The following is a 25,975-nucleotide window of genomic DNA, read 5'->3' as shown; positions in this document are numbered from 1 at the left end:
TATAGCACTTGACTGCTAACCTAAAAAGGAGCCCTGGTGGCACAGTGGTAAAGCATTCGGCTGCTAACCAAAAGGTCAGCAGTTCGAACCCACAAGCTGCTCCTCAGGAGAAAGATGTGGCAGTTGCTTCCATAAGGATTACAGCCAAGAAAACTGTTTGAAGCAGTTCTATTCTGTAAAACATGGGGATACCATAGTTGGAACAGACTCAATAGCAACGGGTTTAGTTTTATTAGACATACCAGAGGGCAATGGTGGTTCAGTGGTATAATTCTCACCTTCCATGCACAAGATCCAGGTTCAATTCCCAGCCAATTCACATCATTCTCAGCCACCACCTGTCTGTCAGTGGAGGCTTGCATGTTGCTGTGATGCTGAACGGGTTTCAGCAGAGCATCCGTAAGACAGAGTTGGAAGAAAGACCTGGTGAACTACTTCTGAAAATCAGCCAGTGAATATCGTTTGGATCACAATGGTCCAATCCACAACCAATCATGGGAATGCTGCCATACCAGGCAGCAGTTCCTTCAATTGTGTATGGGTCACCATGAGTCAGGGGCCAACCCCACGGTAGCTAACAGCATCAACAACAATAGATATATCAGCCATGTTTATCTGTAACTTTTCAAATACAGCATGGAAAAATACAATAATAGCATAGGAAAATAGGAGTTGTCGGACTTTCATGAAACTATAATTCCTTGATCTAGGTACAAACTTAAAAATCCTATCCTAAAATTTAATTCTAAAAAGGATTTCACAAAGTCAAAAATGTTGATGACTTTTTTCAATATATTATGGTCAAGCAACCAGAACAGCAGCATCAACGTTAGACTCAGTGCTTTTGAGAACCAGTCCTCATCTAGTTAGTGTCTCAGATTCTGCCTGTGCCTCTGCTTGTGCAATATTTTTGCCTTTCTTAGTTTTGTCCTAAACGGAAGTGTGAGTTGCCTAATAAGTGTCCCAGTTCCAGTCGGAATCTCTATTTTGCTTCTCTTGCCTCAGGAATGAAAAGGTGTAAGTTACAGTTTAAAGTTCGCTTTGGTACTTAGGTGAATGCATGGGAGGATTTGAGATTATGATCTTAGGTTAACATCGAAAAGAAATAGCAACACCTCTAGGAAGGAAAAAATAGAAGAGTGGGAAAGATTTGCAGCAATAAATATAAATAATTGGATGGATAGTTATGGAGAGGTGAGTGAAAGAATTTGGGAGTATCAAAAAGAGTACCAAGTATACTAAGACAACATGATTTTCTTGTTAGGCATCAGCGTAGTTAGGTGATTTTCACCAACAACACTTAGCAACCTGGAAAACGAAGCAGCGAAATTGGAGGCTGTTGAAAGTCAGGGGTGGGGATAACATGTGGCTACGAATTCATAGTTGAAACGATAGACTGTAGGTTCTAAACTGAAAGGAGAAATCCAAGCCAAAATGGGCTAAATATATAACTATTTATATGAGCCGCTAAAACTCATAACGTTTCTTCCTTAATAATTTTGATGCATTTTCTTTCCTTCCTGTGTGATACTACATGCAATTAGTGTTTCCCAAATATGACAGTCCTGCCTTTCAGGAGAAGGTAACAGTTCTTTTTCAAAAAAGTCTTCTTTTTGAGAGGTAGAATGGAATGGTGGAGTGGATGAAGTAGAACAAAATCCCAGTTACTTTTTGGGAGAAGACTTTTTAATGACTTAAAATCCCTCCAAAACTGACTCCCAACTTTCTTCTTTCTATCATTGTTCTTCCTCCTTCTTACTGTCGCTCCATAATTCAATCAAAAATTATGTTATCTGTAAAGACAATCTTTCCATGATCATTGGAAAACATTTTGCACGTTAATTTATTGTTCTTTCTTCTCAGTCATTATTAAACATATACTACTAAGGCAAGAAAATTTCATGAAAAAAAGTGGTGATTTTCTTGCTTTTAAATAAGATACATTTTCTCTCTTGACTAGAGATGGTTGGGGAAAAAAAAATCTGCCTCTGAAGTACACTGTGTGCTTAGTCCTTGTACCAACCTCTGTTGTTTTCCTTTTCTCCTGGGAGGACAAGAGTGGGATTAAGAGTTAGAAGTTGATTTTGGTTTTTATTTTTAGGAAAAGAAGAAAATGTTTAAATCCTGGACAAATAATAAGAATCACTATTGAGACGAGGTGCTGTACTGTGCAGCAGGCCAAATATAAACACCACAAAACGATTTTTAAATAATTTGTTATTTTTGTTGAATATAAGTGAATCAAAGCAAGTTTAACTGTTTTAAGTACTGTTAAAAACTGATATATTAAAGCAAATAGAATGTGAATAATCACAAGATTGAGTTTATAATTATAAGCAAGCAGGTAGTATAGGGTTTTAGAACATGGACTTCAGAGACAGATTGCCTAAATGTGCGTCTACTTCACCAGTTACTATGTGATTTTGACTAAATTATGTAATCTCTCTTCCTCAGTTTCCTTATTTGGGGATAATAATGATTCTTATGGGTTTGTTTTAAAGATTACAGTGCTTAAAACAATACTGGATACATAATAAGTATTCAATAAATGTTAGCTATTGTTTTTATTAATAAAACTTGTTGCTGTCGAGTCGATTCTGACTCATAGCAACCCTATAGGACAGAGTAGAACTGCCCCATAGTGTTTCCAAGGAGCGGCCGGTGGATTCGAACTGCCGACCTTTTAGTTAGCAGCTGAGCTGTTAACCACTGTGCCACCAGGGCTCCTTTATTAATAAATGTGTTGTGAAATTGGTTAAAGACTTCATTTAAACATTATTTAGTTCTTGTTTTCAAGGCTTACACATGTCAGAGCATCCCTATATAAGGCCAGACTTTGAGATGAAGAGGAATGAAAAAACAAGAAACGAGTCCTTGCAGGTGACTAAATACTGAAGTAAAGATGTTTTTGATAACCACACATTCAGTTTGTGGTACATCAATGGTGTAAGTACCTATCCTATTATATTAACAAGACAAAAGCAGTTAAACACACCATATCATTTTTTAGAACAGCATCTAACAAGCAAATATTTGAAAGCTTTGCGCTAATTTTTTTTTCCGATTCTCCTGATATAATTTTTTACTACATCAGCTCCTTTTCTGAGGTAAATGCCAAGCATCTTGCAACTCTTAAACATTTATCACATTATGCCTTAAAATATACTTATTTGTATATAAATCTTAACCTCCGTACTAGATCGTTAGCTTCTTGAAGTTAAGGATGTAGTCTTATTATCTAATATAGGCATCAGAAAAAAAGAAAATTGTTGAATTCAATTGGTTCTGTAAAGTGAAAATGTTTCTACAATAAAACAATCGCAAATGTTATGTTGAATATTAATGATAGCTTAAGATAGTTTTATTTGTTTTTGTGTGTGTTAATGTGTTTATTTGTTTATTTTTTTTCCTCCTGGACTTCCAATGATTTAATGTGGGGAGTAAGAAAGAAAAGACACTTTTAAGGCTCACAGAGCACTCTTGATTTACTTCTAACAACATTTATGCATCTGTTGAGAATTATTGATAGAAAGTACTTTAATTATGCTAAAAAGTGTTTCAAAGAACAGATTTGGGTGTGATATTTAACATAGTGAAAGCAACTTAAAAAGCGACTAAGGGATAAACAGGACTATTCTGAGATTGGAATTTCCAGTTAACTTGCCTTAGGCTTAATGAAAAAAATGAGTTAATTACCAGCTAAAATACTTGGTAGACTCTCCTGAGCAAAGAAGGAAAATTGCCTATTTAATGTTCAGTGTGAGAGGATAATGAGAAAGGAGAAAATGGAAGCCATTGTTTTTTATTAATTTAAACTGTAAGTATAAATAACGTTATATTTATTTATATAAATCTACATATATTTATAAAATATATTTATATAAATATATATTTAAAAAAAATTTTTTTAATGTTAGAAGAACCATCTGATTAAATAGGTCCTCAAAAGTTAAATGATACCCAGAATTTGAGCACCACAGGACATATGAAGAATAAACATCACTCTTTAAAATGTTTAAAGTCTCAGGACTGTTTCCAGAAAACTAGCAAATGATAAGGGTAAAGAACTTCCCACATCTGCCTGAGAGTACTGACTTTATTTGGAAAAGAGAGTGAAGAACTCCATGCCTAAAGTATTGTTGAAAACAGTACAGGTCTTAGTGGAGAGCAATTAAGAGGAGGCTGGTAGCTCCAGGAAAGATGTGGCAGCCTACCCCTGTAAAGATTTGCAGCCTTGGAAACCCTACAGTCAATTCTCCTCTGTCCTATAGGGTCACTATGAGTTGGAATCAACTTGACGGCAGTGGGTTTGTTTGTTTGTTTTTGTTTTGGTTGGCAGCTCCATGATACATCAAAATAACAGAGCATCCAGAAGTTTAAAAGAGAGAGCCATGGCAAGAGTCATCCAAGAAGATCACAGTCAACTCTGAAGATTAGGAAGGCAGTGTACATGTGCTAGGCTACTCCCACTCAGGAGCTCTTATAGCAGGATATGGGACAGACTTAAAGCATACCCCAAACTTCACATAGATCAATCAGCACAGGGCAGAATCCTCACTGGATAAGGGGCTTAAACACAACCTCTGACCAAACACTGATTGAACAATAAGTTACTATGACCCAGGGGCAACTCCTAAGAAGCTAGGCTTAAAAATAACATTATAATCATCCCTGGCAGTCTGGAAAACTGTGTACATGCCCAAGGCACCCCCCCCCCCGCCCCAGGAGCAATCAGAATGGGACCCTCCTGGATGAACATGAGGCAAAAACGTAAATTTCCTGAACTGTGATAGTAGTTTCCAAGCCACAGATACATCTAATGGTAAAGAGTAAAACTCTAACTGGCTAAGGGGAGCTTAAGCCAATAAGTGGCTTATGCTAACCCAGGGCAGCTCCTAGGTAGGCAGGCTAGAAGATGAAAACAAGGGGGAAAAATACGAATAGGAATATCAGAGGCTGCACACTACAGGAAAATGGACTTTGCAGAATTAGTTCAGCTGAGTTACTAAACAAATAATCGAGCAAACAGCAATAATAAGCCTCTGGGGAGTGGGGAGGAATCAGTATCTAGTATTGCTACAATATATTATGTAAAATGTCCAGTTATGAACAAAAAATTATGAGAGATGCTTAATATTTGACCCACAAACAGGAAAAAAAAGCAGGCAATAGGAACTGCTTTTGAAGGAGCCCAGATGCTGGACTTAGCAAACAAAGACTTCAAAATAGCTATTATAAATGTGTTCAAAGAACTAAAGAAAACAATTGCTTAAAGAATGAAAGGAGGTATGATGACAGTGGATGATGACAGTGTCTCATTAAATAGAGAATATCAACAAAGAGACAGAAATTATTTTTTTAAAAAAGGAAATTCTAGAGTTGAAAAGTATAATAAACAAACTGAAAATTCACTAGAGGGACTGAACAGTACAGAAGAAAAAAAATAGTAAACTTGAAAATAGATTGATAGAGGTTATACAATCTAAATAACGGCAAAAAAAAGAAGAATGAAGACAAGAGAACAGAGCCTCAGAAAAATGTGGGACACAATTAAGCACACTAACATTCAGATAATGGGGTAACAGTAGGAGTGGATAGAGAAAAGGGCAGAAAAAATATCCTAAGATATAGTAACTGAAAACTTTCCAAACTTAATGAAAAACAGTAATCTACATATAAAGAAATCCAGTGAACTCTGAGTAGGATAAATACAAAGAGATCCTCACCAGACATATCAGAGTCAAAATTTTGGAAGACAAAGAAAATTTGAAAAGCAGCAAGAGAAAAACAGTTCATCACATACAAAGGAGCCCCAACAAGATTAACAGCTGACTTCTCATCAGAAACATTGGTGGCCAGAAGGCAATGGGACAATATATTCAAGGTGCTGAAAGTAAAAATTTATCATCCAAGAAACTTATATCCAGTAAAATTATTTTTCAGAAAAGAAGGTGAAATAAAGACATTCTCAGATAAATAAAAACAGATTTTTATTTTTTTATTTTTTTTTGCCAGTGGACCTATCTTACAACAACTATTAAAGAAAGTTCTACAGTATGACACAAGACAGTAATTAGAATCCACACAAAAAAACAAAGAGTTCTGGTAAAGATAACTATATAGGTAATTACAAAAGACAGTATAATTGCATATATTATCATCTCTTGACTGATTTAAAAGACAATTACATACAATAATATGTATATAATTGTATTCCTGAGCCTGTAATAAACTGGAATGTAATATATTTGACAATATCAGCACGAAGGAGGCAGGAGGGAACAAGGCTGTACTGGAATAAGAAGATGATACCAAATGGTAACTCAAATCCACAGAAGGAATGAAGAGAACCAGAAAGGGTAAATAAGAATGTTAGTATTATAATTATATAAATATGTGCTTGTTCTTCTTTCTTTTCTCAGCTTCTTTGCAAAGCATAAGATTACATAAGGCAATAATTTTAACAGTATATTTTTCAGTTTGTAACATGTAGAGACATAAATTTGTATAACAGTAATAGCACAATCAAGGAGAGGGGGATGGAGGTAGGTAGAAGTACAGTTTCTATATTTCACAGATTAATTTAGTGTAAATCTGAGTTTGTTGTTGTTGTTAGGTGCCATCGAGTTTGTTCCGACTCATAGCAACCCTATGTACAACAGAACAAAACACTGCCCAGTCCTACACCATCCTCACAATCGTTGTTATGCTTGAGCCCATTGTAGCAGCCACTGTGTCAGTCCATCTCATTGAGAGTCTTCCTCTTTTTCACTGACCCTCTACTTTACCAAGCATGATGTCCTTCTTCAGGGACTGATCCCTCCTGATAACATGTCCAAAGTATGTGAGATGTAGTCTCGCCATCCGTGCTTCTAAGAAGCATTCTGGATAGATTCTGATAAGTAGTACACAAAAAAAGGAGAGATGGAGCTATATAGGAGTAAAGTTTCGATATTCTGGAATCACTTTAATATAAATCTGAGGTATATTTTTATAAGTTAAGATGTATATTTTAAGCCCAAGAGCAACCACTAAGAAAAGAACTAAAAAATATAGTTAAAAAATTACTTCAGGATTAAATTTGTGGCACTAGAAAATATTCACCTAATACAAAAGAAACCAACAAAGGAGAAATACAGGAACAAAAAAGACATATAGAAGGCAAAATGGCAGATGTAAATCCAACCAAATCAATAAGAACATTAAATTGTGAATGAATTAAGCAATCAGGAAGCAGAGATTTTCATACTGGGTTTAAAAAAAAAAAAAGATCCAGCTATATGTTGTCTATAGAGACACACTTTAGATTCAAAGATACAAGTAGGTTGAAAGTAAAAGGATGGAAAAAAATATACCATACAAACAACAGCCATAAAAGGTTGAGATGGCTACACGAATAACAGACAAAAGAGATTTGAAAACAAAAACTATTACTACAGATAAAGAGGGGCATTTCATAATGGTAAAAGGGTCAGTCTATCAGGAAGATATAACGATTGTAAACATATATGCACTTGTCAACCAAGCCACAAAATATATCCAAAACACAAGCAAACACTAACAGAACTGAAGAGAAAAATAAACAAATTAACAATAGCTGCTTTTAATACTAGAACACCTAGACAGAAGAATAAGAAAGAAAAGACTTGAACAATACTATAAACCAACTGGAACAAACAGTCATCTATACAATACTCCACTCAACAACAGAAGAATGCACGTTCTTCTCAAGTGCACATGGAACACTCTCCAGGACAGACCATATGCTAGGCCATAAATCAAGCCTCAATAAATTTAATAGGCCTGAATTCAAAAACCCATTGCCGTCGAGTCGATTCTGACTCATAGTGACCCTGTAGGACAGAGTAGAACTGCCCCCATAGAGTTTCCAAGGCTATAAATCTTTACGGAAGCAGACTGTCACATCTTTCTCCCAAGGGCGGCTGGTGAGTTTGAACTGCTGACCTTTCAGTTAGCAACTGAGCACTTAGCCATTGTGCCATCAGGACTTCTTATAAAAGGACTGAATCATACAAAATATGTTCTGTGACCATAATGAAATTAAATTAGAAATTCGTAATAGGAAGAAATTTCGAGGATTCAAAACGTGGAAATTAAATATCAGACTCACAATCAGTGGGTCAAAGAAGAAATCACGAGGGAAATTAGAAAATACTTTTGAGATGAGTGAAAACAAAAGCACACTATAGTAAAATGTATGAGATGCAGCTAAAGCTGTGCTCAGAGGAAATTTATAGCTGCAAATGCTTATATTAAAAAGAAAGGAAAATCTCAAATCAATCACCTAAACTTCTACCTTAAAAAACTAGAAAAAGAAGCACAAACTAAACCCAAAGCAAGCAGAAGAAAGGAAATAATAAAGAGTAGAATGGAAATAAAATAGAGAATAGAAAAACTTTAAGGGAAACCAACAAAACCAAAAGTTTATTCTTTAAAAAGATTAACAAAATTGATAAACCTTTAGCTAAACTGGCCAAGGGGGAAAAAAAGACAAAGAAGAAGAAAGAAGACTCAAATTAATGAAATCAGAAATGAAAAAGTAGACATCACTACCAACCGTATAGAAATAAAAAGGATTACCAGGGAATACTATGAACAAATATATGCCAACAAATTAGATAACTTAGATGAAATGGACAGATTCCTAGGAAGGCATAAATTACTGAAACTGACTCAAGAAGAAATAGAAAATCTGGATAGACCTTTAGCAAGTAAAGAGATTGGATTAGTAATTTTAAAACTTCCCACAAAGAAAAACCCGAGACAGATGGCATCACTGTTAAATTCTGTCAAGGATTCAAAGAATGAGTACCAATTCTTCACAAATTATTCTTAAAAATGAAGAGGAGAGAGCACTTCACAAGTTATTCTCTGAGGCCAGTATTATCCTGATACAAAAACCAAACGAAGACATCACAAGAAAACCATAGACCAATATTCCTTAAAATTGAGATGCATAAATTCTCAAAAAAATACTAGTAAACTGAATAGAGCAATGTATAAAAACATATACACCATGACCAAGCAGTATTTTTCCCAAGAATACATGATTGGTTTAACATCCAAAAATCAATTAATGTAAAGCACCATATTAATAGGTAAAGGACAAATACCGTATCATGATCTGAATAGACACTGAAAAAGCTTTTGACAAAATACAACACAATTTCGTGATAAAAAATGCTCAAACTAGTAGGAAACTTTCTCAACCTGATAGAGGGCATTTATGAAAAGCCCACAGCTCACATCATGCTTAATGGTGAAAGACTGAAAGTTTTTTCCCCATGATCAGAACCAAGACAAAGTTGCCTTTTCTTGTCACATCTACTCAGCATTGTACTGGAGATTCTAACCAGGTCATTTAGGCAAGAGATGTTGGAGTAGACTCTCATTACAGCAGAAATAGTATATTTTAAACATAAATATTCCTGGTCAACTTCATAGGCTTCCCCGGTCATTTCATCTCTGCTGCCACTGTTGCACCTTGGTCACTGAAGAGTGCAAACCTACCTACGTCCTGGAGCTACCTAGATAACAGAATCAGAAGTCAAGCTCTGCTGAGTAGCAAGCATGCAAACTTCAGTCTGCCCTCTTTCGGGACGCCTTAAGAAAATTTTCACAATTCCTTTTTGTTAGTGTCTGCAGCTGCCATTCATCAGCTAGCTAGTCTGAGCATGTGAAACTTCACTAATTCAAGAGCTAATATGTGAGGAGTCAGCGTGTAGGATACATGGCATCATCAAGATGCGGGCAAAGTCTAGGAAGGATGTTGCCTGCACTGAGGCCACAAAACACATGGTGAAACACTGTGTTAGGGTTGGAGTGCTCATTTTCTGGGAACATTCAGTTATCTAGGGAGGTGTTAAGAAGGTAGATTATATACCAGCCAAAGAACAAGATGGAGTAGAAGAACAATAAATCCTTGTTTTTTTGTTTTATGTTGTTTGTTATTATCTTCTGTGGAGACACTGCCTCACAGTTGCTTATAACTAGGAATCAGGGCTATCTCCCTGCTTACACAAGCCCACTTACAAGGACAAAGAGCAAGATTTAGAGCAAAAAACAACGTGTATGTGTATGAATGTATGTGTAAATGTGTTGGGGGACATACATGATAAAATAAGCCTCTTAAACCTCACAGTGCATAACCTTGCCGAATGCTGTGGTTAATGCAATAATAAAAACATTGTTCTGGGGTTTAGTATTTTAACTAGTTTATAAAGCACTCTTTATTCATGCTCTTCATATATTGATTTCCTTGACATTCAGTAATTGGGATCATGTTCGGTTACATCTTATCTATTTCCAATACTTATGCATTGACTACCCATGTAGAAGACGTCTCCTACACTTAAGAGGCTTTCCTTGCCCTAGCCCCCAAATTTTCTATTTTATCCAAAAATTTAGGTTTGGGCTTTATAAATGGCTGTCTCATACTTTTATAACTAAGCTGCAAACAACCTTTTACATACTGAGTTTAAAATGGAAATGTTACCTAACTAGTATGGTGTCATAGCTGTGGAGTCAGTCCAAAATTCAATCTTGGCTCTTTAATGCATTATCTGTATTTGAACAAGTAACTTAATATTTGTAAGTCTTATACTCCTCATAATATACCTACCTCATAGGATTGTTTTGAGTTCTAAATAACATAGGAAACAAGCATAGTGGATGTATAATACAATGTTCATTAGCCTTAGATGTGAATGGAAAGGAAGAGCAGAGCAGGGGGACTTGACTAAAATAGAGCTCATTTTAGGAGACAATAAGAAAGTAGGCTGAATTAGTAGAATGGTTACATGGGTTATCTTATAAATCCTTGTAGTCCAGATAGAAGTGCCTAAAATATGGCAGGCACTGAGAATACAACAATTAAAAAGGAAAAACAAGATTTTTGGTTTTTTTACTGCTTACAGGCCAGTGAGGAAAATTGACATAAAAGAAATAATCACACAAACAAAACATAAAATTCATCTGTGATAATGATAGCTATGTGGTGTGACAAGAGCATTTAATAAGATTTTTCAGCAGGGAGCTCAAGACAGGCCTTGAAGAATGAATAGAAATTAGGATGAAAAGAAAAGGGTAGAACATACCAGGCAGAAGGATGATTTATAAAAAGTTCTGGGTCAGGAAAAAGCAGATGAGTATGAGGGATTAAAGTTATAACATTGAGGCCAAAGCAGAGAAAGCAAGGGAGGGAACAAGGTGTAAGATGAGGCTGAGTGAGATGGGTATGTAGAATCAGATTGGAAGAAATGGATAGATTTGGGAGATATTTAGGTATAAAAATCAACAGGTCCCATTGATAAATTGGATATAGGGAATGAGGAAAAAGATGTCATATATCATGCCTCGTATTCTGGCTTGTAGAAATTAGGATAGATTTCATTCCTGAGACTCTGTTCATTGAATGAAGACCACGTTTGAAGAGGGAAATCACAGATTTGGCCTTGGGTGTATTAAGATATCCAAGTTTTAAATGTCAAGTAGATAGTTAAACATATGGGTCTAGAGTGCAGAAGAGAAGTCTAGGCTAGAGATAATATTTAAATCTTTGACTTATTGGGGGTAATTGAAACTATAAGATTTAGATGAGCTTATTTGGGGAGAGTATAGAGTGAAAAGAGATGAATGCTTAGGACCAAAGGTTGAAGACCAATATTTAATAGCTGGATGGAGAATGGTGAAGAACAAAGGAGACTGAGAAGGAGTAGCCAGAGGGATGAAAATAGAACCAGGAGGATGTAATACCATAAAATTCAAAAGAAGTCAAAAAGTATCACCAGTAGTGAATGCTTCTTAGTAATGGGGTTAAATGAGGACTGGAAAATGTCTATTTAATTTATTGATACTGCGGTTTATCCATAGCCTTATCAAGAACTGTTTTGGTTGTGTAAATGGAGACAGAAGCCAGATGGGGCAGGTTGAGATATGAATGGAGCCCTGATGGCACAGTGATTAAAGCACTCGGCTGCTAACCAGAAGGTTGGCAGTTGAAACCCACCAGCCGCTCCATGGGAGAAAGAGGTGGCAGTCTGCTTCTGTAAATATTTACAGCCCTGGAAACCCTATGGGACAGTTCTCCTCTGTCCTCTAGGGTCACTATGAGTCGGAATCGACTCTACAGCAGTGGGTTTGGTTTTTTTTTTTTGAGATATGAATGGAAGATTGGGAGACAATTTTTCATAGGTGTTAGTTATCTAGTGCTGCTGTAACAGAAATATCACAAGTGGATGGCTTCTATTTTCTCATAGTTTAGGAAACTAGAAGTCTGAGTTCAGGGTACCAGCTCTAGGGGAAGGCTCTCTGTCTCTCTCTCTGTCCACCCTTGGGGAAACTCCATGTTTCTTTTCAGCTTCTGTTCCTTGGTTCGTTGGTGGTCTTCATGTGGCCTGACATCTAACTTCCCCCATCTCTGCTTGCTTCTCTGTGCCTAATCTGTTCCTTTTATATCTCGAAGGTAATTGGATTAAGACACACAACACGATTACATGTCTAATTAACATAACAAAGAAAACCCATTCACAAATGGGATTATAACCACAGGTGTACCGAAAAAACCAAACCCATTGCCATTGAGTTGATTCCGTCTCCTATAATCTGTAGGACTGAGTAAAACTGCCCCATAGGGTTTCCAAGGCTGTAATCTTTACGTAAGCAGACTGTCACATCTTTCTCCCGCTGAGCAGCTGGTGGGTTCAGGGGCAACAGGTTTTTGGTTTGGTTTTAGGACAGAGATTGGGCAGATTAAACGAAGAAAACCAAACCCATTGCTGTCGAGTCGATTCCGACTCACAGTGACCCTATAGGACAGAGTAGACTGCCCCATAGGGTTTCCAAGGACCACCTGGTGGATTCAAACTGCCTACCTTTTGGTTAGCAGCCATAGCTCTTAACCACTACACCACTAGGGTTTCTTATAAAAGACTGAGGTTTCCTAAACTCTGTGTTCCTCAGCGGTGATGCAAGTCCACTGCATGCAGCATCAACCTGGGTCACACTGTGTCACCCCTGTGGGTCTTAGGGAGCAAGAGTAGCCAACGTGAACATGAAACTCATGCTGCTTGCTGTGGCATGAGTAATAAAGCCCTTTATGTTTGACCCAGGTGTCTTGTGTCTTCTGCCAGCATTCATGAAACTGTGGCAGGCTAACTTGTTAACTTGCAAGTAGGATAAAATCTCACTCCCTTCACAGTTCTTGACAAAGATGAAGAAATGGAAATAAACAGAGACCACTGTTCCAGTTTGGTTATGAAGGGGAAGAAAGACAAAGCCAAACTAGTGAAGAATGTAGTGTAGACAGAGTGCTGTCTTAAGGGGGAAAAGATTTAAACGTGTAAATATTAATAGAAGGATCCATTTGAGATAGAGAGATTAAATATATGAGAGAGAAGGGATAATGGAGAAGGAATAATGTAAGGTAGGAAGGGATGGGATCCTAAACATAGGTAGAAGAATTGAATATAGAAGGAGGAACAGTTCCTCAGTTCGTAATTTGTAACAAAATGGAATACAGGGAAGATAGACATTGGTAGTTGGTACATTTATACATTTATATCACAAAGTTAAGGAAGTTCTTTTCTGACCGCTTCTCTTTTCCCTGAGAAATAAGAGGTCAGGTTTTTTGCTTTGGCGGGGGCGGGGGGGGGTGCTGAAGAGGGAGGAACAGTTAGTTGTTTGAAAAAAAGTAGAGGTTTAAAATAGTCTTTGTGGAGAGCAGAAAAAAAATTGAGCAGAGAAATGAAGCAGGAATGCGGGATATTTGAAGATCGGTTTCCAGATGAGGATCGTAAACTATAGTGATACTAATATGCCCTATGGTGTGACTTTCTCTAACACCTGTACTCAGTACTCTAGTATTCAAGTGTAGGCAGAGAAAATAGTTAGGTTCCTATAAGATTAGAGTTTTGGCAAATAAGGCAAAGGAGTTTATGGTTTTATTGAAATTCTGGACCATAGAACTCAAGCTGAATGAGAGAAGTGTAAAAAGGAGAGGTCTAATGGTTTGCAATAAATTAGAGGTCAGTGGACTACAGTCCCAGTGAAGTTGAAGAACATTGGGAGTACAGCTAAAGAACCTCAGTGAAAGAAAAAAAAAAGGTGTCTCTTTTTCAATAGCGCTACAAACGTCTTGGGTAGAGCTTCCATTGGCTTGTCTTGGGTTTACATACTCATTCCTTAAGTAATCCTTATGCCCAAGGAAATGAAATGTTCTGATGAGCCAGACCTGGAACTGGGAAAGGGGACCCCTTCACCCAAAACATATGCACTAAAAGTAGGTGAGGGATGGTTTCCCCAAAGTTAAATCATGGTGCCACTAACAGAAGAAGGTGGAGTAAGTACCCAAACCCGTTGCCATCAAGTCAATTCTGACTTATAGCGACCCTGTAGGAATAAGTGCCAGGCAGGCCAAAATGGCAGATTTTCAATACTACACAGTAATACCATGAATTAATACAGCATGTAATACTGCATCAGAGAAAACATTTGAAAGTCAATCTTAGATTGTCACTCACTCAGGAAAAGTCTGTTAATAGAATGTAGCTTGTGCTCTTCTAAAAGTGAATAGCGGTTCTACCATACTGATGTGCATAGATTGTCCCGTGGGTAAGGATGTTCTATGGAAAACATCCCACCACAATTTCTATGCAATTAAATTGTCGTAACACTTGAACAAAAGTACTACTGAATTTAATTATCATGAGAAAAAGAATCGCCAAGGTATTAATTATCTCAGGCAGCATGGTACACTAGAAAGAAGTAAAAATCACAAGACATAAATTCTGCCAAAAACAATAGTAATAATAGCTACCATATACTGAATGCTTATTATGTATGTTCTGAAAGTTTTTTAATTCATTATCTTATTTTTTTTTATCACAACAACTCTAGGAGGTAATTATTATGCACTTTATATTGATGAGGAAACAGGTTTAAATAGTTAGGTAATTTGCTGTTTGTCACCCATCTAATATGTAACATTTAAATCTGTTCTATTTTCTTCCAAAGCCAGTGATTTTTGTTAATAAGCTGTGTGACTTGTTAGGTGTCGTTGAGTCGGTGCCGACTCATAGCGACCCCCATGTACAACAGAACGAAACACTGCCTGGTCCTGCACCATCCTCACAATTGTTGCTGTGCTTGAGCCTATTGTTGCAGGCACTGTTAAGTCACTGTGTGACTTAACCTCTTTATTTCTTGTTTCTAAAATAAGACACTTTGATTTAGTAATTATCTTTAAGGATCTTTCTCTCAAAAACCATATCATTATTTAGGGTTCACCTTCACTTTCTCATCCATTAATTTTGAGTATCTTTTAGAAAAGATTTTGAATCAGTTAGAACCCTCCTTTTATGTATATCTTTAACCATAGACAAAAAAGAATAATATACTATTTTGGTGGAAACACTTTTCAATGAACATGTCCTAGTACTGTCTGTGTAATCATGAAGGAGACTGCATTTAACAAATGTTCTTCCTATGAGGGCTCACATTCAAAGAAAAACGTTGGCAAAGACACAAAGTGACTAATGTTAAAACGGAAAAATGTGCCATCTGCATTTCTGCACTGGTGTACAGTTGTATGTGTGAACTGTTACGTGTGTTTGCTGTTTTGCAATTCTGCCAAGCGTATTTCTTCATTCTTGCTTGTAGTCTTTTTTTTTTTTTCATATTTGAATCTAAATTCTAATCACGACTAAAAGGGCTATGAAAATGTACTAAACTTCTGTTTAAATTTTAATTTTAATTTAATCTTGTATGAAAATTTAAACATCAGTTTTTCTGCTTGATAAACTTACTTTAAAGTATGCTATAAACTCACTTTTAAGTATGCTATAAACTATGAGAAAAGATGTGAAACAAAAAAGATACTGTTGTTCATTTACAGTGTTAAATATGCTCATTCTGTGTAAAATGAAAATGTGTTTCCATAACTTCTTTTTTTTAAAAGATGGTGTTCCTAAAACTTTCTCTGAAAACTGAGCAACATTAGACAGATGTTAGCTATTAATAATGTAACAATAACTGGAGGGAATATAGTATGGGGAATAATGGTGTGGGCTTTACAGTAGGAATGTCTGGGTTCATATCACAGCCAAGTATAAGTCAGTTAACCAAGTGTAAATCATTGGCCAGACCTTTAACACCTCTGGAACTTAGTTTCCTTATCTATAAATGCAAAAAATAACAATGACACTGTCATGGATTGAATTATGTCCCCCCAAAAATGTGTGTATCAGTCTGGCTGTGCCATGATTCCCAGCATTGTATGATTTTCCTATATGTTGTAAATCCTGCCTCCATGATATTAATGAGGGACGATGGGCGGCAGTTGTGTTAGTGAGGCAGGATTTAATCTATAAGATTGGATTGTGTCCTGAGGCAATCTCTTGAGATATAAAAGAGAAAAGTGAGCAGAGAGACATGGGGACCTCATACCACCGAGAAAGCAGCACCGGGGCAGAGCGTGTGCTTTGGACCCGGGGGCCCTGCGCGGAGAAGCTCCTAGTCTGGGGGGAAACATTGATGAAAAGGCCAACAGAGAGAGAAAGGCTTCCCCTGGAGCTGACACCCTGAATTTGGACTTTTAGCCTACTTTACTGTAAGGAAATAAACTTCTCTTTGTTAAAACCATCCCCTTGTGGTATTTCTGTTACAGCAGCACTAGATAACTAAGACAGACACCCTTACAAATTGTTGGAAAGATCAAACAAGATACTACATGTAAAGCATAGTGTCTGGTACATAATAGGCACTCAGTGTTAGCTTTTATACTATACCAGTAGTAATACTACCAATACTGCTATTACTCTGCAAATTAGATGCCTGAGAATTAGAAACCTAAGAATTCATCTCTTCATATTAGTCTTTGCTCTTAAAATACAACAGTTTAGGAATTGAACTGAGCATGCAAATTTAGCTAGTATCTATCATATCCTATAATCTAGTCTAGAATATATTTATATAAATATTTGTGGCACAGTGGTTAAGAGCTTGGCTGCTAACCAAAAGGTTGGCAATTCAAATCTACCATCCGCTTCTTGGAAACCCTATGGGACAATTCTACTCTGTCCTGTAGGGTCCTTATGAGTCAAAATCTACTCAATGTTAATGGTTTTTTTTTTTGTTTGTTTGTTTGTTTTTTAATTCACAACTGTGCTTATGGGAGAATAAAATGAATATTGATGTTATTTTTAAGTTTCGTTTATTTTTGTTTTGCCTAGTATGTGATTATTGTAGGCTATTTCTATTGTCCATTCAACAAATATTTATTATGAGCCTATGATGGTCTAGGCACAGTGTAATATACTAAGTACTAATGTTAAAATCTATAAGACATAGTTCTTGCCCTTAATGAGTTCAGTGTTAGTTGCGGGAAATAGATTTATAAGCAAATAGTTTTATAATAAAATACTGTGGTAGGCAGAATAATGTTGTTAGATGCTATTGAGTTGGTTCCAACTCATAGCGACCCTGTGTGCAACGGAACAAAACACTGCCTGGTCCTGTGCCATGCTCACAATCTTTGCTATGTTTGAGCCCATTGTTTTAGCCACTGTGTCAGTCCATCTCATAGAGGGTCTTCCTCTTTTCTTCTGACCCTCTACTTTACCAAGCATGTCAGTATTTTGAGTGCCTTCCAACCTGAGATGCTTATGTTCCACAATGTTCCACTGCTATTCATAAGGTCTTCACGGGCCAATTTTTTGTCAGGTCCTTCTTCCTAATCTGTCTTAGTCTGGAAGCTCTGTTGAAACCTGTCCACGATGGGTGACCCTGCTGGTATTTGAAGTACTGGTAGCATAACTTTTAGCATCACAGCAACATGCAAGCCACCACAGTACAGCAAACTGACAGATGAGTGGTGCAGGTAGAATAATACCCCACGCCACACACACACACACACACCAGATATCTACATCCTAATCCACAGACCTGTGAATATGTTACTATACATGGTAAAAGGGACTTTGTAAATGTGATTAAGTTTAAGGACCTTAAGTGGGGAGATTATCTGGGTGGACCAACTTAATCACATGAGTTTTTCAAAGCAGAGAATCTTTCTCTGCTGTGATCAAAGGGAAATACAACTATGGAAGAATGGTCAGAGAGATGCAACATTGCTGGCTTTGAAGATGGAGGGACGGGACCAGGAGCCAAGCAATGCAGGCAGCTTCTAGAAGCTGGAAAAGGCAAGGAAATAGATTCTGTCCTAGAGCCTCCAGAAAGAAACATAGCCATGCCAATAGGACTTCCAACCTACAGAACTATAAGATAATAAATTTGTGTTGGCAACAGGAGACTAATACAAATACAATAAATTCTCTTAATACAGTAAAACCTGTTAAAGCCAGAACCTGTGTAAGGCAGAAACTTGTCAGAGAAGGAAAACATTTTCCACTAATAGAGAACAATAGAAAACTGCTAAGACTGCACTCTGTCAAAGGCAGAAAACTTACGGGACCTGGAAAAACAAGGCAGTCCAGCTGAGATCCAGCTCTCACAGGTTTCAGTGTATAGAGTATTGTATTTTTATACAAAGAACGCATGCCTTCTGCATTTGTTTGCCAGTCGCAGACCCCCCCACCCCAGGTATTTTTGTAAGTGCGCTATGCTAATTTTTTTTTTTTTTTTCAGCAACGTGTGGAAGAGGACTGTCATGGTGGCACTTGTGAGGGTGCCTTGCGGGAGGAAGATGCTGCCAGCAAACAAATGCAGAAGGTGTGTATTATTGCTTAAAAATACAGTATATGTGGAGAAATGGTAGAAAATCAGGATCCTTCTTCAAAGTTGTCCCAGAAGAGCTAGGAAGAACTTTTCAGAAAGACCCTGCAAAAGTCATTGTTTTAAAGTGGATGACATGCCCTATCTAAAACCAGCTTCTGATAAAGGAGATGGGATTACTTTTAGACCTGTCATCCCAGGAGCTGTAGGTGGGATCAGCTTCACCTGAGGAATGTGGGCTGGATTAAAGTTCTAATAGGAAAGAAGAATGAGTCCCTGAGCAGTGCAATCAATTAAGCACTGGGCAGCTAACAAAAGGTTACAGGTTCAAATCCACCCAGAAGCACCTTGTGGAAGAAAGGCCTGGCAATTTACTTCCAAATGATCACAGCCATTGAAAACCCTGTGGAGCACATGGGATTGCTGTGAATCAGAATCAACTGGGTGACAACTGCTTGGTTGATAGGGAAGAGAAAAGTGGGAATGCCTGCCAAATAACATCCACAAGAGAAATTCTGCTAATCCCATGAAATCTTTACATTATTTTGAGATTACTGTAATAAATGATAGGTGTCCCTGTGTGGCGCAAATGGTTAAGCCCTGGACTAAGTGAAAAGTTGGCAGTTCAGATCCACCCAGAGGCACCTCAGAAGTTAGGCCTGGCAGTCTGCTTTTGAAAGGTCACAGCCTTGAAAAACCCTATGGGGCACATTTCTGTGCTGCACACATGGGGTCACCATGAGTCAGAATTGACTCGATGGCAACTAATAACCACAACATAATAATAAATGATAACGTTGGAAAATAAAGACTAACTTTTCCTTGGCAAGAAGTGAGCAAGGTAGGAAAATCTGTCAAGATATTGTTCAAATGTTTGTCAGAAAAACACATGATAAATTCTTTCCATTTATTCAGCAAATATTGATTGCCTGCTGTTTGGTGCTATTCCCGGGACATAGCTCCTGTATATATTAGAAGATATCAGTAGTCAGCAAAAATAGGTATTACCCCTACTCTCATGGAGCTTACAGTACAGTCCAAGAAAAAGGCATTGATCAAATCATCACATACACAAAAAAAATTAGAATTCATTGAAAGAGCATTCTGTGGTGCTATGAAAGTGAGCTATGGCTTGAGCTGAGACTGAGTGAAGATTAGGTGTTAACTAAACAAAGGAGAGAGGATAGAACGTTCTAGGGAGAGAAAACAACGTGTGCAAATAAATCCCTGAGAGCATGGCCTATCAAGAAGCCAAAAGAACCCCTGTGTGGCTGAAGCAGAGAAAGACAGGGAGGCTGATGTCAGGATGAGGCCGGAGACCCTGATAGAAGCCAGACCAAGCAAGACCTCATAGAGCACATTAAAGGTTTTGGCCTTGTTCCTAAACACTGGGTAGAGGGGACGTGATTGGATTTGCAGTCTGAAGGATCACTGTGGCTACAGTGTGGTAAATAGCCTATGGAGGGAGCTAAGGAATTTGTTTTAGGATTATAGCAGTAGATGCAATAGTGTATAACATTGATAAAATCAAGAGGGATGGGGCATTGGTAGTTCAGTGGTAGAATTCTCACTTTCCATGTGGAGACTGGGGTTCGATTCTGGCCAAAGCACCTCATGCACAGCCATCTGTCACTGAAGGCTTATGTGCTGCTATGATGCTTAGTCAGAGGAGCTTCCAGACTAAGACCACCTAAGAAGAAAGGCCTGGTGATCTACTTCCAGAATCAGACTGTGAAAGCCCTATGGATCACAATGATCTGATCCACACCTGATCATGGGGATGGTGCAGAACTGGGCAGCTTTTTGTTCTGCTGTGCGTAGGGTTGCCATGAGTCAGGGGCCAACTCAAAGGCAGATAACAACAACAAAATAAAGAAGATTTGGTGATGAGCTGGATATGGGAGATGGAGAAGAAGGAGGGGTCAAGAATGCCTCAGGCTTCTGACTTTTGGATACGGCATACGGATCATGGTGCTGTTTACTGAGCTAGAGAACACTGAAAGAACCATTTCATCACAAATCATCCAAGCAGCTTAAGTTTTATTATAAATAAGAATTTTTAAAAATTATTGAATTGGATGCTCATTTGATATCTGCATGAGACGTACTGCAACATGCTGTTATTTGTGGTGGTTTTATGGCATTGTGTTCTGCCTAACCACACCCACTACTCAAGTCATAGTATGTTTCTTTCTTAATACAATTTTCCTAATTCCAGTATATTGTAATGCAATAATTTTACTTAATTATCTGAACCCGTCAATCTTCTAAACTTTTTAAAAAATCAGAAAAATGCAGCCACGGAAAGAAGGGAGGGAGCAAACTCATCTATTATCTCAATTACTGTACTTACACTGGAGCTCTGGTGCCACAATGGTTAAGAGCTCGGCTGCTAACCAAAAGGTTGGCAGTTCAAATCCACCAGCAGCTCCATGGATACCCTATGGGGCAGTTCTGCTCTGTCCTACAGGGTCGCTATGACTTGGAATCAACTCAATGGCAATGGGTATGGTGTTTTTCATACTTACAGTGGTTTTTGGTACTTACAGTGGTATGCTGGTGCTGGCTCCTACCACATTCCAAAAAACTTCAGGATTTTTTTGAGCTAGGTTGTTAAATGTTGTTCTTGTTGTCACTAGTTGCTTTGGAGTGAGCTGTGACTCATGGCGACCTTATGTTTAACAGAACGAAACAATCTTCATAATCATTGATATGTTTGAGTCCATCGTGGCCATTGTTAAATGTTACCCATTGCTGTCAAGTCAATTCCAATTCATAGCAACCCTTTAGGACAGAGTAGAGCTGCCCCATAAATCTTTACAGAAGCAGACTGCCACATCTTTATCCCATGGAGCAGCTGGTAGATTTGAACCGATGACCTTTTGGTGAGCAGCCAAGCACTTTTACCGCTCTGCCACCAGGGCTACTTTTGTTAAATGTTAGTAGCTTGAAATTGGTGGAAATACACTACAGAAATGGCAAAAACTGCAGAATTTGCAAATGCTGCAAGCCAGGGCTTTCCCACCCCTCACAAAGCCTACTGGTGAACGTTTACCAGCATACCACTATTTGCAGAATGGTGATATTCGGAGGGATATCCTGCATATAGAAAATACTGTAATGAGATTTATTATAATCTCACTGATGTAAGAATATCTGCCCATTTACTTTTCCATATCCTTAAGTGTCTTTCCTTTAGGATAATTTTTCCTATCTAGTCCTTCCTGGATATCTTTGATGTTTCCACAGAACTTCATATGTGAAGATATGTCACTTTTAGGCATTCTTTTAAGGGTTTTTTTTTTATTTATTTACTATATCCCTCTCCTTTATATTTCCCAGATTAAGAAGTGTTGCAGTAAGTGTGGCAAAATCTTGGTAATTATTGAATCTGGTTAATAGATATATAGAGATTTATTGTATTATTTTCTCTAATTTTGTATATGTATAAAATTTTTCATAATTCAGAAAAGAAGAAGAAGCAGGTTGCAGCAGCCACAACTTGTCCAGACCAGTCCTCACTGAGCAGCCCACTTGCATTCTCAATTCCACGGAGATCCCTAAGATCTGAGATGATGTGGTATCGCTGTCTTCTCACTTGTTCTCTAGGAGTTAACTAATTCCCTATTTAGATTTAAGTGTTAAAACACCTACTTCTCCCCCTGAAAAACCCACAAGCAGTTGGTAGATTTAAATCATCTTACTAAGAATTTAAAGTGAATCTTCAGAGAGGACCATATCAGCTTAGGGTTCTTTCCTTTCAACTGAAACCACAAAAATACTGAAAAAATAAGTCTTAAAAAAAAGAAAAACTTCAGTAACAACAACGTAAAACCCCAAAGTACAAAGAGTGCATAGATTAAAAGAAATCTGGAACAGTGAAAAAAAGAAGAAGAAGAAAAACTTTAAAAAAACAGGTCAGAAACAATATCAACAATGCTACACATGGGAGGAGTAGGGAGGGATGAGGGACCAGAAAAATTACCAATTAAATCAAGTACTCAAGTTCTATCTAAAGAAAAGAAAGGCTTAATATCAGGCCAGAACAAGTTAAGTTTTTTTTTTTAATGTAGCATATTTTCATGAAACACATAAAAGTATGGGAAACTGAGAAACAGAATTGACCTCATCACAGCATATCAATGAAGGGAAAAATAATTTAGAAATCAAATACAAAAAAAGGAATGGTTAACAAATTCATAGTGACCCTAAAGGACAGAGTAGAACTGCTCCATAGGGTTTCTAAGGCTGTAATCTTCATGGAAGCTGACTACCACATCTTTCTCCCTTGAAGTGGCTAGTGGGTTCAAACTGCTAAGCTTTCAGTTAGCAACTGAGCGCTTAACCACTGCGCCACCAGGGCTCCTTCAAAAACAGAAGGGTGGTAGAAAAGGTTGTTCTGAAATCATGATCACTGACAAAAGAAGTACAAACCTCATCACTCTTCATTTAAGCAGCCATCTTTATGCCATTCCAGGAAACTAGAAACTGAAATGAATTGCCTACTTCCTTCATCTTTGTACATTCGTGTTCTGGTAGTTAAGATTCCAGTCTGTATTGGTTCCACAGAAATGAGTGTTTTTCATGTTTTTGAAAGGGTGGGCACAGACACAGTTGTTTGAAATGTCAGTCAAAAGGACTGTTCTCACTGTATTAAGTTAGCAGGTATTTATTGAATGAATATCAAAATTATTCTCAGTATCTTGGGAGGTAAAAAAGAAATATGAATTCGTCATTATTTCTTAAACACTTTCGCATAGTTCTCATTTTATGTTAATGTTTTGTATTGTTTTCTTTTCAAAGGATGTTAAAGAATCACAAAACCACACTGGCGAGCCTGTTGTAGATGACTACAAAAAGATGGGAACACTTTTTGGTGAACTGAATAAAAGTCTTATCAACATGGGCTTCACGAGGTTGTATTTTGGAGAACGAATTGTGGAACCAGTAATAGTTGTTTTCTTTTGGATTATGCTGTGGTTCCTCGGCATACAAGCCCTCGGACTAGTTGCTGTTCTTTGCCTTGTCATTATTTACGTGCAACAGTAAAACATGGCCGAATGAACTGTTGTTTGACATTTGGTAGCCATGTTATGTAACTGAGGAATTTATATATTTCACTGTATGAAAGCTGAAATTTTTTAACTTGTTTTAAATCGTGTATTGGCTATTTTTAAATTAAATTTGTAAATGGATGTTGTCTAAAATTAAACTTAACTCTTGATTACTATAGGGTTGAATATACAATTTGTAGCTTATTCAGAACTGTGGTTTAATTACTGTGATATGTGCCCACTTTTAGACACCCCTACCTACACCCCAAATCTTAAATAACATCACCAAAAAGCAAGCAAGGAAAATAAAGGATATGAAACTTAAATCGGTGAGTATAGTTCTTATAAAGACCTTTAATAAAACATTTTAGAAAAAAAAATGAAACAAGGCACTAAAAGTAAGTTTTAATTGGAGAACTGCTCTCCACTCACTCCCATCCCCACCAAATAATTTCATATTATTTCAGAAACACTTGGGTTTCCATTGTCCCCGCTCAATACAAAACAATGTAAATGATAATTACCATACACTACCTTAATATTGGCGATGAAAGTCAGTGAAGCTAACATGTTTTCTAAAGATTGAAAAAATATATCTATTTATTATTGCTGAGGAAACTTCCCAAGTTAAATGTAACTTTTTTATAAGGTAACACTTGGGCCTGGAATGACTTCTGTATACCATTTTAGGTTTTAGAGAATTTTGGTGCTAATTACTTTTTGTGAATTTTTTAAGTCTCATGAGCCAGGTCCATAATTGGCTGCACTCTATAGTAATGCTATATTTTCTTGTATCTAACAAGCTGCATATTTTTTCCTAGAGAAACATTTTCAGTGTTTTTTTCCCAGAAATTTACAATTTTATAGTTCTTTTATAGCAATTATTCTAAAATTTAAAACAGTGTATTTCCTATCGTGGCATAAATTTTTTTTCCCCCAAAATTGACTTATTTTAAGGCTGAAATATTTTCTTATTCTTTTAAGAAAAAAATTAGCTCTTTTTTTTTTGATATCTATTGGAAAATATAGTATAACAATATAAAATCAAATGTTTAAATTTGGAATGTAGCGGTCAATTGTAATAATATTACTTTTAGGCTAGAACCAAGTAAGTAATTGGCTAGCCATGTTACTAATGTGTCTCAATTCAGCACTGTGGGATCTTATATTGAAATAACCTTTTTTTAAAAAAAATACATTTTGAAAGTAGAAAATGGCTTAAGTGATATTCTGGATTTTGTTAAGAGAGCCTAAAATCTTTATACTCTCTTCTCAAAGACTATGTGTATAGACAAAGGAGATGGAGCTAAGATAATGAAATTAAATACAGGAAAATGGGGCAAAGGAGCATTTTATCTCTCGTAGCATGTTTATTACAGAGTGCTTACTACTCCACTCTATAACGTTTTTACTCAATTCTGTTTAAAAATTTTATTCTGTGAGTTCTTAGTGTCTTCCCATTCTAAAGCATAAAATTAATGAAAAATGTTGGACTTCAGTTTCTGGAATCAGATAATTCTAAACACAAATGCCAGCCAGAGGACACTGAAGAGTATTGTGTATTTGTATAAATACAGGCCCTTTTAAAGTCTGACTTAAAAAACAAAAGACTTTGTATTATATCATTGTGTTTTTATTGTGTTTGCAATATTTTTATAGTATTATGTACTCAGCCTAAGTGCAAGTTGTTTGAAAAGGTATTTTCATTTGTGCACGGTAGAGTTGCAAGATTTTTAATGGAAGAGTCATGAGAATGAGAATTTGTGTATCTGCATAAAATATTAATAAGTACATTTATTTTCTTATGCTACCAGGAATTTTAATTTCCCTGGAATACAAAAAGATATAGTGTGCATAATAACAGCTATGATTACACCAGTGCCTAGTGTTGAAAATATTTTAAAAGTAAGTTTTAACAGTAATTATTTAGTAAGCCGTCGATACTGTGCATCTGCACACTGCTATTTAGGGTATGCATTAAATTATATGAAGAAATAAGGAGATATTTTGCTGCTATTGTTTCTACACTGGTTAGTACAGTACACCATTAAATCATTTGCTAGGGAAGAAACAAACAACCTTTGCTTATTTGATAAATATAAATTATTTCCTTTTATGAAATATATTAGAATGTAAATTACAGTGATATCCTGAAACAGAAAGAAGCTGGT

The 25,975-nt window shown here is 36.8% G+C and overlaps 1 protein-coding gene across 1 annotated transcript in view; it reads left to right on the top strand.

Moving 5' to 3' along the window:
* FAM241A (family with sequence similarity 241 member A) overlaps window positions 1-24,962 on the top strand; it is a 73,318-nt gene extending 48,356 nt beyond the window's left edge. The window contains exons 3-5 of the mRNA XM_023740231.1: window positions 18,664-18,747; window positions 22,093-22,128; window positions 23,554-24,962. Coding sequence (XP_023595999.1) covers window positions 18,664-18,747; window positions 22,093-22,128; window positions 23,554-23,799 — 366 coding nt within the window. The 3' untranslated portion in view covers window positions 23,800-24,962. The remainder of the gene's footprint in view (window positions 1-18,663; window positions 18,748-22,092; window positions 22,129-23,553) is intronic.
* The last annotated feature ends 1,013 nt before the right edge of the window (window positions 24,963-25,975 follow it).

This window comes from Trichechus manatus, unplaced genomic scaffold (genome assembly GCF_000243295.1).
Source record: "Trichechus manatus latirostris isolate Lorelei unplaced genomic scaffold, TriManLat1.0 scaffold00150, whole genome shotgun sequence".
Taxonomy (NCBI): Eukaryota; Metazoa; Chordata; class Mammalia; order Sirenia; family Trichechidae; genus Trichechus; species Trichechus manatus.
Note: the sequence above shows the minus strand (reverse complement) of the source record. Positions and strands in the feature narration are given on the sequence as shown.